General features: G+C 38.1%; 1 protein-coding gene and 1 pseudogene across 1 annotated transcript in view; both read left to right on the forward strand.

Annotated features, from left to right (window-relative positions):
- Window positions 1-3,747: 3,747 nt before the first annotated feature.
- On the forward strand, window positions 3,748-4,023 carry LOC100964592 (annotated as a pseudogene).
- A 5,835-nt stretch (window positions 4,024-9,858) lies between these two features.
- The window catches only part of MCMDC2 (minichromosome maintenance domain containing 2), a 58,481-nt gene continuing 50,912 nt past the window's right edge, over window positions 9,859-17,427 (forward strand). Inside the window, exons 1-7 of the mRNA XM_003797247.1 lie at window positions 9,859-10,056; window positions 10,445-10,575; window positions 10,653-10,712; window positions 12,675-12,870; window positions 14,546-14,668; window positions 14,798-14,902; window positions 16,061-16,186. Of these exons, the coding sequence (XP_003797295.1) occupies window positions 9,963-10,056; window positions 10,445-10,575; window positions 10,653-10,712; window positions 12,675-12,870; window positions 14,546-14,668; window positions 14,798-14,902; window positions 16,061-16,186 (835 nt within the window). The 5' untranslated portion in view covers window positions 9,859-9,962. The remainder of the gene's footprint in view (window positions 10,057-10,444; window positions 10,576-10,652; window positions 10,713-12,674; window positions 12,871-14,545; window positions 14,669-14,797; window positions 14,903-16,060; window positions 16,187-17,427) is intronic.

Genomic DNA, 17,427 nt, shown 5'->3' on the forward strand with positions numbered 1-17,427 from the left:
TGGGTAGAGTACTATGGCATCACAGCTCACAGCAACCTCCAACTCCTGGGCTCAAGCGAGTCTCCTGCCTCAGCCTCCAAAGTAGCTGGGACCACCACAACACCCGCCATAACACCCGGCTATTTTTTGGTTGCAGCCATTATTGTTGTTTGGCGGGCCCGGGCTGGATTCAAACCTGCCACCTTAGGTGTTTGTGGCTGGCGCCTTAGCTGCTTGAGCCACAGGTGCCTAGCCTGGAATGCCATTTTCAATACTGCATGTATAAGGAATTAAGTTTTTATTAAAAATTTAATTCCTATACATGCAGTTTGGAATTTAGCTCTGTTTTGAAGTAGGATTTTCTACTACTTGCCTGTGGAGGCAGTTTTTATTTTTGTTTTCTTACAGATTATTCTGTTCCCAAAATGATTATTTATTTATATATGTCTTAGTGTATTCGGGAGGGCTGGAATACCATAGACTGGGTGATTGATAACAAATGTTTACTTCTCACAGTTCTGGAGGCTGCAAAGTCCAAGATAAAGGTTCAGTGTTTCATGAGGTCCCATTCCTCATAGTTTTCTTGTTGTGTTTTATGTGTTGAAAGGGGCTAACTCGCTCTCTGGGGTCTCTTTATAAGGGCACTAATCCCATTCACCTACCAAAATCCCCACTTCTCAATACTATCACATTGCCAGTTAGATTTCAACATGTGAATTTTGTGGGGACACATTCAGACCACAGTAATACAAAACCCTTAAGTGTACCAAGTGAGTTTCAGGTGGCTTGAATACTTTGAAATGATAGCCAAGTTTTGGGTACAAATGAGATTGCCGGATTAAGGGAGAGAGCAGGTTGGGTGTGTGCTACATAGTTTTATCAAAAGAATTCATGTATAGGCTCAGTGCCTGTAGTTCAGCAGCTAGGGCACCAGCAACATACACTGAAGCTGGTGGGTTTGAATCCAGGACAGGCCTGCCAAACAACAATGACAACTACAACAACAACAACAAAAAAGCCAGACATTATGGCAGGTGCCTGTAGTCTCAGCTACTTGGGAGGCTGAGGCAAGAGAATCACTTAAGCCCAAGAGTTTGAGGTTGCTGTGAGCTGTGACACTACAGCACTCTACCCAGGGTGACATAGTGAGACTCTGTCTTAAAAAAAAAAATTCATGTATACATAAAAATATTGGAGTTCTTTGCCACTTTTCCTCTCCTTTACTAATCTTATATAAAGAGAAATTACTCTCTGACTTCCTGATAGTATTCCAATAGGAAATATATTTATCTAACATTTTTGGTGTCTTGTCAGTATTGTATTCATCTGTAATCCTTTAGACATATTACTTAGTAGCTAAAGGACCCTACACAAAATATTTCTCATTTACTATTTCTTTATTCTACATATTATGCCTATTTTTACTGAGGTGTAAAATTAAGTCTGAAAAATTATTAGCTGCCTCAAAATACAATTTTTTCTATAATTTACCCAAAGTTGAGATAGTAGATAACAATTCAAAGCAATATTACACAAAGAAAAAAGCCATAGAGAATTACAGAGAGTGCTACTTATAGCAGTGAAATAGCCAAAAGATCCTACAAATCAAAAGTAATTTATATATTGTATGGAAAGTGAATGGATCACTGTGTGAATATTAAGGGAGTAGTTTTTTTTGTTTGTTTGTTTTGAGACAGAGCTTCAAGCTGTCCCCTTGGGTAGAGTACTATGGCATCACAGCTCACAGCAACCTCCAACTACTGGGCTCAAGCGAGTCTCCTGCCTCAGCCTCCCAAGTAGCTGGGACCACAGGTGCCCACCACAATGGCCTGGCTATTTTTTGGTTGCAGCTGTCATGTTGTTTGGCAGGCCTGGGCTGGATTTGAACCTGCCACCTTAGGTGTATATGGCTGGCGCCTTAGCCACTTGAGCCACAGGCGCCGAGCCAAGGGAATAGTTTTAAACAAGGAATTATTATTCTTCAAGTGGTATTACTGGAAGAATCAGGCACATTTGAGGATTTTACAAATCTTACATTCAAATGTGACTTGTGAATTTTTAATGTAAATACTTTTTTTTTTTTTTTGAGACAGAGTCTCACTATATTGCCCTGGATAGGGTGCTGTAGGGTCACAACTCACAGCAATCTCAAACTCTTGGACTTAAGCGATTCTCTTGACTCAGGCTCCCAAGTAGCTGGGACTACAGGCACCTGCCACACGCCTGGCTATTTTTTTGTTGTAGTTGTTGTTACTGTTGTTTGGCAGGCCCAAGATGGGTTCCAACCCACCAGCCTCAGTGTATGTGGCCAGTGCCCTAGCCACTGAGCTACAGGCTCTGAGCCTTTAATGTAAATTTTTTTGCAGGAATCAGTCTTATAGGTTCATTTTTTTTCTAATATGTTTTTAGCAATTTATTAGGGAGCAGAGATTTCCACTTCAATTTTAGTTAAATCTTTGAGAAAAAGTCTACAATGAATTGTCAGTATTTAAATATTTTTGTTTTAATGATTATATTATGGAATCCAGAAAGCTTATATACAATAAAATCAACCGACTCAAATGGTCAAATCTGATCTCAGCATCTTGTATTTTCTTCAATTTTTTCCAGCCCTTCTGTATTGAATTTTTCTCTTATGCTGCTTCAACAATAATAAATAATAATACAAAAATTACAGTTAGATTTGTTAATGATATATTGATGGGGTTTGGGGAGGTGCTTTGTTTTGTTTTGTTTTTTTGAGATAGGGTCTCACTGTGTGGCCCAGGTTGGTCTTGAACTCCCATCTTCGTCTCCTAAGTAGCTGGGATCACTAACACTTATCTTCTTTGTATGATATCTCCTAGCAGTATGCATCCATTAGATATCAAACCCAAAGCTTTATATTAATATTTATCAAAACTTTAACACTTAACAGCTGTTCATCTTGCTGTATATAAAGTATAACCCCAATGAAAAATAAAAGGCAAAGAAAAAAAACAAGCATAAAAGGCAAAATGAAAACAATTCATAATTTTACTACTTTAAAAGAAGTATTTGAACCATTTTGCCAGATCACATGTAAGAAGACCAGGAATTTGGAGCAAAAGAAAAAGGGCCAGAGTGGTGGGGGGAAAAGGATTGGGTTGCATAAAATCTTTCACACATACACATGCCCTGAGTCAAAAAAATTAAGATGAATATACTGGATAAAAAATATTCATCTATTCATTTTTATGAACCTGCCTGACAGATGCTCTATGTGAATGTATCTAAATGTAAATATTGCTTCTTAGATAGACTTGTTTACACATTGCGTATAACTTAAAAGTTTCAACGAATTGAAAAATTTCTAATTCAAGCTACCCCTGAAAATTTGTTTCTGTTGCTCAGTGATACTCTGTAATAATAAAGTACTGTAAGTATTTACAGCAAAGTAGCAGTAAGGAGCAATGAAATTTTGATTTTAGATATCAACTGTCATTTTCAGAGAGTTTGCAATGTGTGGTAATGTGCTGAATTCTTAAGGTATTAAATTCTATTCTTAGGTCTAACCTGTATTTCAGAGCGTAAGTATATAAAAAGCTATTAGACTATTTTGCTAGACTCATTTGATATGAAACTATTACTTTGTGGGTGGCACCTGTGGCTCAAAGGAGTAGGGCGCCGGCCCCATATGCCAGAGGTGGTGGGTTCAAACCCAGCCCTGACCAAAAACTGCAAAAAAAAAGAAAGTATTAAAAAAACTATTACTTTGGCTCTCTGGGCTCGCACCTGGTTTATGGCAACATGGCTAAATTCACCAAGAAGGTCACTATTGTGAGTAAATACGGGACCCACTATGGTGCCTCTCTCCAGAAAATGGTAAAGATTGAAATCTTCCAGCACGCCAAGTACACTTGCTCCTTCTGTGGCAAAACCAAGATGAAGAGATGAGCTGCGGGGATCTGGCACTGTGGGTCCTGCATGAAGACAGTAGCTGGTGGTGTCTGGGCCTACGACACCACTTCTGCTGCTACAGTAAGGTCTGTGGTTAGAAGACTGAAGGAACCAAAAGACCAATAGAAGCTCTACCTTTTCAGACAACACAAACCACTAATAAATAGGTTAATTTATGTAAACAAAAAAATTATTACTTTGGCAGAGAAATGAACTGTTATGGCTATAACTGATTAAATAAAACTTTTAAAGTATATTAATATCTTCTTGAAGAATTGATTTTATTTTTTTTTAGAGACAGAGTCTCACTTTGTCACCCTCAGTAGAGTGCCGTGGCATCACAGGTCACAGCAACCTCCAAGTCCTGGGCTTAGGTGATTTTCTTCAGCCTCTGGAGTAGCTGGGACTACAGGCACTGGCCACAATGCTCAGCTACTTTTTGTTGCAGTTTGGCCAGAGGTTGGTTGAACCCACCAACCTTGGTATATGAGGCCGGCGCCCTACATACTGAGCCACAGGTGCTGCCCTGATTCTATTTTTAAATCTAAGGCCTATCATTAGAACCTAGCCTATGCACGTCGAAAATATTAATAGTATTTGTGTCTAGAAATAGTGACTCATGCCTGTAATCCTAGCATTTGGGAGGCTGAGGCAAGAGGATTGCTTGAGACCAGCAAGGGTGACATAAGTGACCCTCCATCTCTATAAAAAATAGAAAACTTAGCCAGGCATGGATGGCTGGTGGTTCGTGCTTTGTAGTCCCAACTACTGCAGAGCGTGAGGTAGTAGGATTCCTTAAGCTCAGGAGTTTGAGGTTACAGTGAGCTATGATCATGACATTACCCTTATGCCTAGGCAACAAAGCAAGACTCTGTTTCCAAAAAAAAAAAAAAAATAGTATTCATGATCATGACCACAGAATTGTAGCACTAGACAATCTAGACAGCCTTTTTGCTGTTGTTAATTTGATTACTACTCCAGAATGATATTTTATTCATCTCACCAGTAAAATAGATTGTATTATCCCAAAGAAACAAACTGAGGTGTTTTGTGACCTCTATTATATGTGGAAAGGGATGGCCTCAATTTTCCATGGAAAGTGGTCCAATCTTCTGAGTCCTCCAATGCAATGGAGCAGAGTTGATAACTGTATCACAAATACTAATGGTGAAGGAACAGGGACAACTTTTAAAGCTTGGTAAGATTTTTAGTGACAGCTTTATTAAGATTTAATTCATATACAAGTCACCTATTTAAGATTTAAGATTTAATTCGTATACAAGTCACCTATTTAAAGCGTATAATTCATTGACTTTCAGTATATTCGAGCTATATTCAGAATTGTTCAGCTATCACCACAACTTTAGTTCATTTCTATCAATTCAGAAAGAAACTCTGAATGGATGAAAAAAATGTGGTATATATAAAAGGAAAGGAATTTTAACATGCCACAATATGGATGAAGCTTGAAGATGGTTTGCAAAGATAATAACCCAGTCACAAAAGGACAAATGCTGTATGATTCATTCCTTTTATGTGAGGTACTTAAAGTAGTCAAATTCAGGGAGACAAAGTATGACAGTTGCCAGGGGACAGGGAGGGAAGAATGTGGCATTATTGTTTAATGGGTACTGGGTTTCGGTTTTGGTGGGAAAAAGTTCTGAAGACCCGTGGTGGTGATGGTTACACAATGTGAATTTATTGTATTTAATACAACTGAAATGTACACTTTCCCATCTCTTCAAAAAAATTATTAAGTCCCAGATGTTCAGGAGGCTGAGACAAAAGGATCTTTAACACCACTATACATTCCTGCCTGGGCAACAGTGAGACTATGTCTTTTTTAAAAAAAAACAGAAAGTTAGAATGGTAAATTTTATGTATATTTTACTTTCTTTAGAAACAAAGTAGGGGGTGCCTGCAGCTTAGTGGGTAGGGCACCGGCCACATACACTGAGGGTGGCATGTTAGAACCCAGCCTGGGCCTGCTAAACAACAATGACAACTGCAACCAAAGAAATAGCGGGGCTTTGTGGCAGGCGCCTGTAGTTCGAGCTACTTGGGAGGCTGAGGCAAGAGAATGGCTTAAGCCCAAGAGTTTGAGGTTGCTGTGAGCTGTGATGCCACAGCTCTCTACCCAGGGCGACATAGAATGTTGCTAAAAAAATTAAAATGAAATAAAGTAAAAAGAAAGTAAAAGAACTCCAGTACCCATTAGCAATGGCTTTTTCCCTCCCCAAACCCTAGGCACCCACTAATGTACCTAATTCATGCATGAATTAGGATTCACCTATCCCAGACATTTCCTACAAATGCAGTCATACATGTGCACTTTTATGTCTGGCTTCTTTCACTTTATATGATGTTTTATGTCATTACTTTTTATGGCCAAAAAATATTCCATTGTATGGATACATCACATTTATCCATTGATCAATGATGGACATTTAGGGCCCCGCACAGTGGCTCGGCCCTGTATTCCTAGCACTCGGGAGGCTGAGGCGGGTGGATTGCTTGAGCTCAGGACTTCAGACCGACCTGAGGAAGACCCGGTCTCTAAAAAGAGCCTGGCATTGTGAAGGCGCCTGGAGTCCCAGCTACTGGGGAGGCTGAGGCCGGAGAATCTCTTGAATCCAAGAGTTTGAGGTTGCTGCGAGCTGTGATGCTATGGCACCTCTACCCAGGGTGACAAAGTGAGACTGTCTGAGGAAAAAATAAAAGGACGTTTAGGTTGTATCTACTTTGGGGCTACTGTGAATAATATCAGGAACATTCGTGCCTAAGTTTCTACGCGACCATTCCAATTCTTTCGCGTATTCACATATGCACACGTAGGGGCGGAATCGCTGGGTCACAGTGACTCTGGGTTTAGTTCTTTGAGGGCGTACTGGCATGTTTTCCAAAGTTCCAAGCCACTCTGCATTACCACCAGCAGTTTTAAATTTTTTAGGCAGACATCGACACCCTCTGCCTGCAGTAACGAGGAAAATCAACGGTAGCCCTGTCTCTTCTCGGCCTTGGTGGGAGGGAGTGGACGGGAAGAAATTAAAGCAAGAGGGACCCCGGGCTGGTTTCCCTGGAGACAGAGGGCGCCGGCAGTCCCGGCAGTCCCCGCGCGCCGCCAACGGCCCGGAGAGCGCGCACGCGCGCCAGGGCCCCGCCGCACCGCCGCACCGGCGCCCCTGGGGAAGCGCCGCGGGCTCGTTGGTGGGCGTCACCGTGGGTGCAGGCCACCCCCGGGCGGAGGGCGGTGGTACCGGAGGTTGCTGCGGTGGGTGGGAGGGGTCCTGGGTGCCTCTGGGTGAGGCTGGCTGCTCGTTCACCCGCTTTGGTTGTGAGGTGTTGTCCTGCCTCCTTCCCCTCGTCAGTCCATCCCGGTTGCTGAGGCGGCGAGGAGGGGATACGATCTCGCGCCGGTCGCAAGCGAAGCAGAACTTGGGTTTGTTTTGTTTTGAGTCCCGAGTCCCACTCTGTCGCCTAGGTTCCAGCCCAGTGGCGCCACCTGAGCACACAGCGACGTCAAGCTCCTGGGCTAACGCGATCCTCCTACCTCAGCCTCCCGGTAGCTGGGACTGCAGGCGCCCGGCTGCTTTAGAGACGGGTCTGGCTCTCGATCGGGCGGGTCTCAGGCCGTTCACCCGCCTCGGCCTCCCAGGGTGCCAGGGTTACAGGCGGGAGGCCCGCGCCCGGCCAGAACTTGCCTTCTTTAGACTAAGGGGAGGGTCAAAGCATTAGAACTGTTCGCCTTTTTAATGCTTTTCCACAGCCTCCTTTTTCCTCCACTGAATCCTCTTCCTTGAAAGTCTTCGACGCCCCAGCACCGCCACTTTAACGCTGGCGCCCAGACTTTCGCCCGCCGTCTTTCCACGCTGCTGAGCTCCAGGCCCTGGTTTACCTCCCGCTGGCCCCGCATAGAGCTGGGCATCGCAGGAGTCAAAGTCGGGTTATCGCGAATGAACTTTCCTTTATCTCCCTGCACTTCTCTTTGGGAGCCACACTACCTACTAAAGCAACATCAGCCAGTCCCGCTAACCCACTTTCCCTCGGCTAATTATTCTTCCCCGTATTATACAGTTCGGTTACCAAACAGGTCCCGTGTAAAGTCTAAAATTCTAGAATCTCACTCCTCCATGCCTCTTAATTGCTAAAGCTCTAGAACTGGCCATACGATTTTTAAGAATGTTGCAACACTTAAAAGCTGATTATTGACTCTTCCGTTATTCCAACCTAATTTACGCAGCGGCGGCAGGCATTGATTCCCAAAATAAAAATCTGACCGTTATTTAGTCCCTGTTTTAAAACTTTTAGTGAGTTCCTAAATAATCATCATGGACTACAGAAGTTTTCATAATCTGCATTATCTGACCTCCTCACCCACCCTCCTTATCATTTGTCTCCTTTTCATTCAACTCTGAAAACCTAATGGTCCCCAGAAGCAGAGACTTGATGTCCTAAACACAACACGCACTTTAAGATCATTATACTTGATGGCCACAGAGAAGTAAACTCTGAAGTTTCACCTCTAAGTAATTGCGGAAAGGACAGTCTCAGTTACTTTTTGGAAAGTAGCCTGAACTCCAAATAGTAGAAATGTGGATCCAGTGGTGTAGAACTGATAATGGAGGTAGGGGGTGACCTCTATCTCTGGAACACTTCCTCCTCTTTCTCTTCATCTCTCCTCCGATAAGTGAAATATTCATCTATCAAATGACCCTTTTAAAGTAGAATTCATAGCTTCTCTATAACCCTACAGTATTCAATTAAAATGTCCTAAAACAATAGAAAATCTTATGATCCACATGCAAGATGATCCCAATATCAAATATTTCTAAAATATTTCATATATGTTGGCCCTTTTGTGCTTCCTAGTATATTCATATTTCGATTATAGCACTTAAGTTGTCACGTAACTGTTTACATGTGTCTTCCCTCACTGTACTCTTTGTGAAGGATAGAGGCTACATTTTACTCATCTTAGTATCCTTCGTGCATAGGACAGTCTGGTACCCAGTAAATAGTAGATGCCAAATAAATATTTGGAAACTAGTGAACCAATGTGTTAGTCATTATTTCTGACTTCCCTAAGTTGGCAGCTTCTTGAAAGGCAGTATCTAATCTTAATCATTTTATTCCTAGCACCTACTACAATTACTAGCATATATTGTTTCCAATTTTTGCTTCTTGTCTTTAAATGAATTTTATATATTCCATTCTGTACTCATTACCATGGTTTAATGTTTTATGTTGGTCACTGATACAAGATATAAAACTGAAAGGGCCTTAATTATCTAATACAACCTTTTCCTTTCCTATGCAGTGGTTCTCAACCTTCCTAATGCTGCGACCTTTTAATATAGTTCCTCATGTTGTGGTGACCCCCAACCATAAAATTATTTTCATTGCTAGTTCATAACTGTAATTTTGCTGCTGTTATGAATGGTAATGTAATATCTGATATGCAGGATGTATTTTCATTGTTACAAAGGTTGCAACCTACTGGTTGAGAAGGCTGCTAGACTAAAGAGAGGTCAGGTGATTTCCCCACAACAACCAGGAAATGCTGGGTCTAGAATCAAGTTCTCAAACTTCCCAGGTTTCCTCATTCTAATACGTTTTGCTACTTGGATTAAATTTTCAAGACAACTATACCACTTTCATTTTAAAACACTAAAGAGCCTCATTATCTGGTAATGTTTATTTCAACAAGCATTTTTTTTGGAGTTAACCTACTCTGTTAAACAACATTTGAGGCTATTATTTTTAAGTTTGCCATTTGTGGAAGATCTTATAACCTAGTGTTGATAAAAATGTTATTTGGCAAAAGAAAACAAAGTTTTGTTTCTCTTTGGGTAGGAATTTTTTAAAGTTAGAAATTTCACTTAGTTTTATTTCACACTTAACTTTAATAGTTTATAAAGTTTTACTAGAGGACTTCAAAAGTAAAATTTGTCTTATTTTATTTCTAGGTTTTCTGATCCTTTTTCTGTAGTTTCACCATCTATAGTCTTTACCAACAACTGTGGTTTATCAGTTGTTAATACAGAAGAATCATTAACTAGGAAAAAATGTCAAATCTAAAAATGAAAGAGGCAGCCCTTATTTATCTTGACAGAAGTGGAGGCCTCCAAAAGTTTATAGATGATTGCAAGTACTACAATGGTATGTTTGGGAAAGGTGACTTTATTTTATTTCATTTTATTTATTTATTTATTTTTGAGACAGAGTCTCATTATGTTGCCCTCAGTAAGTATTGTGGCGTCATAGCTCACAGCAGCCTCAAACTCTTGGACTTAAACAATTCTTTTGCCTCAGCCTCCCAAGTAGCTGGGACTACAGACACCCACCACAACGCCCAGCTATTTTTTGGTTGTAGTTGTCATTGTTGTTTAGCAGACTGGGGCTGGGTTCGAACCTGCCAGCCTTGGTATATGTGGCTGGCACCCTAGCCACTGAGCTACAGGCACTGAGCCATGACTTTATTTTAGAAACTATCAACTAAATTCCTACATATAATTATCTTGACTATTACTTTTGTCTGTTTTCACAGATTCTAAGCAAAGTTATGCTGTCTATCGATTTAATATTTTAATAAATCCTTCTGATGTTGTTGAATTAGATGCCAAACTTGGAAATTACATTTTACATCAGCCTTTACAAGCTGCTCAAGTTTTCCAATCAGTAAGTTAAAGAAAGAAATAATTTTATATCACATGGAATTTTTGGTAACTTTTTTGTTTTTTTGTTTGAAATCATAGGTCTGTTTTATTGCTGTTAAGACACTCTCATTAATTGGACAATTACAGACAGAAACTCAAGTAAGTTTTAGTGAAATTTAGCAAAGAAAACTCAGGTAAAAACTTTCATGATGACTTCTAAATAAATATTTTTATATTCATTTATTTTAACTGAGGAAAGAGGATTGTTTGAGCCCAAGAGTTGGAGGTTACTGTGAGCTATGATGCCATGGCACTCTATCCAGGGCAACAACTTAAGACTCTGTTTTTAAAAAAAAGAATCTATTCATTTATTTTTTGTTTATTAAAAAGTATACTATATATTTTCAAAGTTCAATGGACTATCTTACACATGCATTTTTATTCCTTATATTATTACTTATAACATTAAGTACTTTTATAATAAAACATTTCAAACATACCCAAAAGTAAAGAGAATAATATAATGAATCTGTCAATTTTGCCATACCTGTATCATCAGTTCTTTTCTGAAATATTTTAAAGCAAATCCTAGATGTTCTGTTATTTTATCCCTACACCTTAGTATCAACCTCTGAAAACTATGAACATTTTTTCTATATGACTACAATGTCATCATCACTCCCTTACAAAAGTAACAGTAATTCCTTGGTATCATCTAATATCCATTTCTTATTAAAATTTGCCCTATTTTCTCAAGAATGTCTTACAATTATTTGGTTCAAATCAGGACCAAAACGAGATTCACTCATTATAATTGATTATTACATCTCAATAAGTCTCTTTCAATCCAGAACTATTCCCCCCACCCTTTTTATACCAATGACATTTTGAAGAAACTGGTTAATTGTTCCATGTTATATGACCTGAAGTTGTCTAATTGCTTCCTTGTGGTGCTATTTATCTTATTCCCCTGTACCTCACATTTCTAAAATAGAAGTTGGTTCTAAAGGATTTTTTGATTCTGAGTCAGCTAATTTTTTTTTTTTTTTTCAGTTTTTGACCGGGGCTGGGTTTGAACCTGCCACATCCGGCATATGGGGCCGGCACCCTACTCGTTTGAGCCACAGGCACCGCCCCAGAGTCAACTCATTTTGACAAGAATATACCATAGTTGATGTAATATATTCTATATTGCACTATATCAGGAGGATATAATAGCTGTTATCCCACTTTTAAGTATCACAGTTGATCAGTGGGTTCATATGGTATCATTCTGATCTCTCCATTATATGGTTTCCCATCAACTTTTACTTAATGGTTTTAGCAGCCATTGATGTTCATTGCCTAGAATCTATTATTTCATCAGGAGTTGCCAAATTGCATGTTTTTTCAATTTTAGCATTTTTTTCTGAATTTGTTAGCGAAAATTACTCCGTAAGAGAAATTTTTCCTCATCAACTATTTGGTTACTTTGAAATACAATTTTTATTGGAAAGACAGGATAAATGTGTGATTCTTTGCCTTTATACATTTTCAGAAAGTAACAAGTTGAAATCTAGCAGCCTCCAATGATGAGGTTCCAAGGGTTTTTGCTTATTGTTTTTCCTTTTTAAAAATATGAAGAACTCATGGACTTTTTAATATAGCTGATGTTTTAATGAATCTCTGTTATTCCTTTTGATGCTCTTCAAATTTGCATCTATGTCCTTTTGACATACGTATGCCATTTGCTTTTTATAGATGCCTTGATTTCTGTCACAAGAAGATGCCCCAGTCCATAGGGCATATTTTTTGTCCCAGACCTGAATCAGCCATTTCTCTAGGGAGCTTTGGTTCCTTTTAGTGAGAAATGGTATTTAGAGATCACATTCTGGGCACTAGGAGTTCTTTGCTCTTGGGTTAACATTGTTTTTTCAAGTCTTTTCAGTGGATATAGCAAGGAAATGTGTATATTTTTGGAAAGATGAGTTCATACTGATATTTTCAATTAAAAACATTAGATTATAAGATTATCACTTCTTTGATTTTACACTTGAATCTCTTTTCTCTTATGCTTAAATGTTTATTCCTAATAGTAAAATTGGATCTGCAATTTTTAATACAATTTTATGTTCCTATTAGATTAATATTGTGCTGAAGTTAACACATTTACCTGCTCTGCCAAGTTATGCTCTTGATCTTAGTGACTTTCCGCTTGATTATACATCTCAGAGATTTTATATGCTACAAGGAATTGTGATTGCAATGACAACTGTAACTAAGTATACACAAGGTGCAAGATTCCTTTGTACAGATGAAGCATGCCCCCTTTCAAAAGGTAAACATTAAAATGGAAAATCAAAACATCAAACAATTTTTTGCTTAACCCAAAATCATATTTACAGTTAGTTAGAAAACATAAAGTAGAAAGAGTGGAATAAAATTTGCTATGTCCTAATGTTTATACTTTTGCTCTACTTAAGGTGACCAGATTTTAACATTGATAAAGCGAGACACCGTGACACCATTGGGGGAGGGGGGTGTTCTTAATTAAAAATTTGGTCTATGTGGAGAAACAAAAATTTTCATAGAACACAAAAATAGTATTGTAATATATATTTTTAAAATTTCAACATAAGTACAATTTACAAATATAATACATTAAAAAAAAATTATGTATAGGGCAGCACCTGTGGCTCAAAGGAGTAGGGTGACCTTGCCCAGGAGGGGAGTAGGGAGTTTACATTAGCCTTTTCATTTCCAAATGAAGTTACATTAACCTCTTCATTCCCAAATGGAGTTACATTAACCTTTTCAGCAGCAGAAAACTGTATATTCCCTTTCTGTTGTTCCCCCATTCCCTAGTTTGTCATGCATTCTTTCCAAAAATTGGGACTTTTTAAAAACTCTACAGGATGCAGGACAAATTGTTAAAAATCGGTCAGTCCCGCCAAAAGCGGGACTTCTGGTCACCTTAGCTTTACTAATCTTTTTTTTTTCTTGAGACAGAGTCTCAAGCTGTCGCCCTGGGTAGAGTGCCGTGGTGTCACAATTTACAGCAATCTCCAACTTTGGGGCTTAAGTGATTCTCTTGCCTCAGCTTCCCAAGTAGCTGGGACTACCGGCACCTGCCACAACACCCGGCTATTTGTTTTTTTTTTTTTGGTTGTAGTTGTCATTCTTTCACAGGCCTGGGCTGAATTCAAACCCGCCAGCTCCTGGTCTATGTGGCTGGTGCCCTAGCCGCGGAGCTATAGGTGCCAAGCCTGTTTTACTAATCTTTAAAAAGCATTTTTTCCCCTTTTCTCCCTTGTTCCCGACTTAACAAATGCACCCATGTTGCTTTTCCTTTTTTTTTTTTTTTTTTTTTTGAGAAGGAGTCTAACTCTGTCGCCCTGGCGTTGAGTACCTTGAAATCAGAGCTCACAGCAACCTCACATTCTTGCTCAAAAAATACTCTCAGCCTCCCCAGTAGCTAGAACTATAGGCACGCACCACAATGGCTTGTTTTTCTATTTTTAGTAGAGATGGGGTTTTGCTCTTGCTCACGCTGGTCTCAAACTTCAGAGCTCAAGCAATCCACCCACCTTGGCTTCCCAGAGTGCTAGATTACAGGGGTTCTTCCTTCTTTCTTTCTTTTCTTTTTTTTAATAGAGATTCTCATTCTGTCTTTTGGGCTAGAGTGCTATGGCATCAGCCTACTTCACAGCAACCTCAAATTCCTGGATTCAAGTAATCTGATCTTCCTACCTCAGTTTACTGAGTACCTGGGACTACTGGTGCCCACCACAATGCCTGGATCATTTTCCTATTTTTGATAACTGATGGTGTCTCACTCTTGCTCAGGCTGGTCTTGAACTTCTGAGCTTAAGGGATCCTCCGACTCTGTCTCCCAGAGTGCTATAGGATTTCAGGCATGGGCCACTTGCCAGGCCATGAATAAATCTAATTTTTAATGGATTGAAAATAGCTAAATCTGAAAACAAATTAAGCTTTTTATTGTTTTCTTTCAGGATTTCAGTATATAAGAGTACATGTGCCTGGTGCTACAGAATCTGCAACAGTAAGAAATGACTTTTTGTGTAATCTCTGTGCATCTTCACTTCAAGAAGACAGAAAATTTAGAGTACTTGGTGGTAAAATGCATTTACATTATATAATTACAATTTGTAAAATAGTGTCAATTTGTAAAATAGATATTTCAATGTGAAAATTAAATTGAATATATATTCTAATATGTCATTTTTTTTTCACTTTACCTTAAGATAAACAGATAGTTGAACTAATTACCACAAAGGCACTTCAGGCTTACCAAGGACATTCTAACAACCAGCCATTTAGATTCCAGTCTCTTACAGTTTTCCTAAGAGGTAAGTAGTTCTGTTTGAAGTCAAAATAAATTGCTGTAAATTATGTAATTGACTTGTTTATACTCATATATTATAAATGGTACTTCTATAGCTTAAGAACATCTTATTCTTGAGTTTTTTAAAAAATATTCATATTTAACTAACATATCAGTTATTCAATTAGTTATACAACACTCACTTAAAATGATATGCGTGTACTAGCACTGTCCATAGCACTGTGCTAAGTAAGTCCCAGGGTTATAGTAATTTTAAGGCAGTGATCTCTCATTATTCTGTGTGTGTCTTTAATAAATATTGGAATTATTGCTCAGTTCTCTGGAGCTAGAGAGAGAAGGTAGAAAATGGAGATCATTGTTTAATCTTCACAGAAAGAAAGAAGTTAATCCAGGCACCCTTGTGAATCTTTCTTTCACAGCTTTACTACCAGTCAACTTCTAAGTGTTGGGATCAGGATCAGAATTTTTGGAATGATGTTTTAAAATAAACTTGGAACTCATGAAAAGGCTTTCCCCTTCTGTAGATACAAGAAAGGAACCTAGTATAAGGCCAGAGGGTAGACTTTGTAGATAGACAGACCCTAGATGTGGATTTCAGTTTTGTCATTTACTAATAATTTAGCCTTCTGCAAGTCACTTAATGCTTTCTGTTTCTTCAAACATAAAGTTGAGGTAAGAATATCTACCTACCTTACAGTTTACAATTAGATAATGTATGTACAAGTACTCAGATGTTTTGTAGACAGACAATATATGTATAAGTACCTTATATGTATGAAGACAGTAAAATTTCCTTCCCAAATAAAATTACTCATAAGGTCACTTTTATTAACATTCTTTATTTAATACAAAGATGTTTCATCTTATGTAGAATGATTTTTTTTCTTTTGACTATATTATAGAAGAGTATCTAGTTGCTGTGTCATATGCTTCTTGAAGTTAATTCATCATTGCATATAAAAATCAAAATTTATCAGCAATAAAATTGTATCAACTTACATTAATAATGTCATTGTATATAGATATTATACTAAACAAACTTAAATGCTTTATTAGTAACTCAACTACTGAATTGTTACTAGTTCTGGATCTTTAAGCCATATGATCATGTACAAGTTTCATTTAATGAATATATATATTCTTCTGTGTTTAATAATTTTAGATGAATCAGTGAATAAAATGAACATAGGAAATGAATATAAAATTATTGGAATTCCTACATGTGTAAAAACTTCACAAACTTCTGTCTGTATAGAAGCAAATAATATAACGTTTTGTAATTCAAAAGGTAAGGAAAATATAGGTATCATATATTAAAAAATATTTAAATTTAAATCTGTTCAGCAAATAAATATTGTTTGCCTATGTGCATTCTTCTATGCACTAGGGATAAGTTATAAACAAGATAGTCAAGGTTCTTCCTCTTAAATTGTATAAAAGACAGATAATAAACTTGTAAACTAATCAATAAGATAATTTCAAATAATAAATTCTGTGAAGGAAATAAAACAAGACAATGTTGTGGAAACCTCCTAGTAGACAAGACTCCTTTTTTTGAGCTAAGTTTAATTTTGATTTTTTTAAATAGTAATTAGCAATGAGAAAAATACTTCAGGATGCCAAGAGTTAGAGGTTACTATACTATTCTTTATTTTCTAGTAAGGCAGTTTTGATCTGAAACAGTTTTGATCTGAAAAAGAGAACTATAAAATAATATAATTTTCCTCAAGTGAGTGCTGAACCAATCAAGAAATAAGACAAAAGCCAGTGACAGTGGCTCACATCTGTAGTCCCAGCTACCAGGAGGCTGAAGTGGGAGACCAGGAGTTTTAGACCAATCTGGACAACATAGAGAGCCCCTTGTCTCTAAAAAAAATATTTTTAAATAAGATAGCCCAAGTGCGCAGCTCATGCTTGTAATCCCAGTACTCTGGGAGGCTGATGTGAGAGGGTTGTTTGAGGATAGGAGTTTAAGACCAGTCTGAGCCAGAGTGAGCCCTCATCTCTACAAAAAATAGAAAAATTAATCAGAGGTGGTGGTGTGTGTCTGTCCCAGCTATTCAGGAGGCCGAGGCAGGAGGATTGCTCCAGCCCAGGAGTTAGAGGCTACATTGAACTATGATGACACCCCTGCACTCTAGCCTGGGAAACACAGTAGTTTGAAACTCTATCTCAAAAAAATAGATTAAATAAATTAAATAAGCCAACAAATAAATAAATAAGACAAAAGATAAAAGCAAAAGCCGATGAGGGCCAAAATATTACCTTTATTACTGATAATTTCTTTTAACAACTCCAGCATATTTTAGCATATTAAGTAAACAAAAGTGGAGAGCAGATTTATTCTTTTAACTTGGCTCACAAATATCTAAATGTAGAAAAGCCTGGTTAAATCTTGGGTAGAGCTAGAATTTTTGGAATCTATAGATAACCATCTGCAATAATAGAGACCGAACTTGAATTCAAATGTAAGTGGATTCTAGATATTTCTATTTATCTTGAAAAGAAAAGCAGTTCTTTTTTTTTTTT

Source organism: Otolemur garnettii, unplaced genomic scaffold, assembly GCF_000181295.1.
Source record: "Otolemur garnettii isolate 467f Iridium unplaced genomic scaffold, OtoGar3 scaffold00113, whole genome shotgun sequence".
Lineage (NCBI taxonomy): Eukaryota > Metazoa > Chordata > Mammalia > Primates > Galagidae > Otolemur > Otolemur garnettii.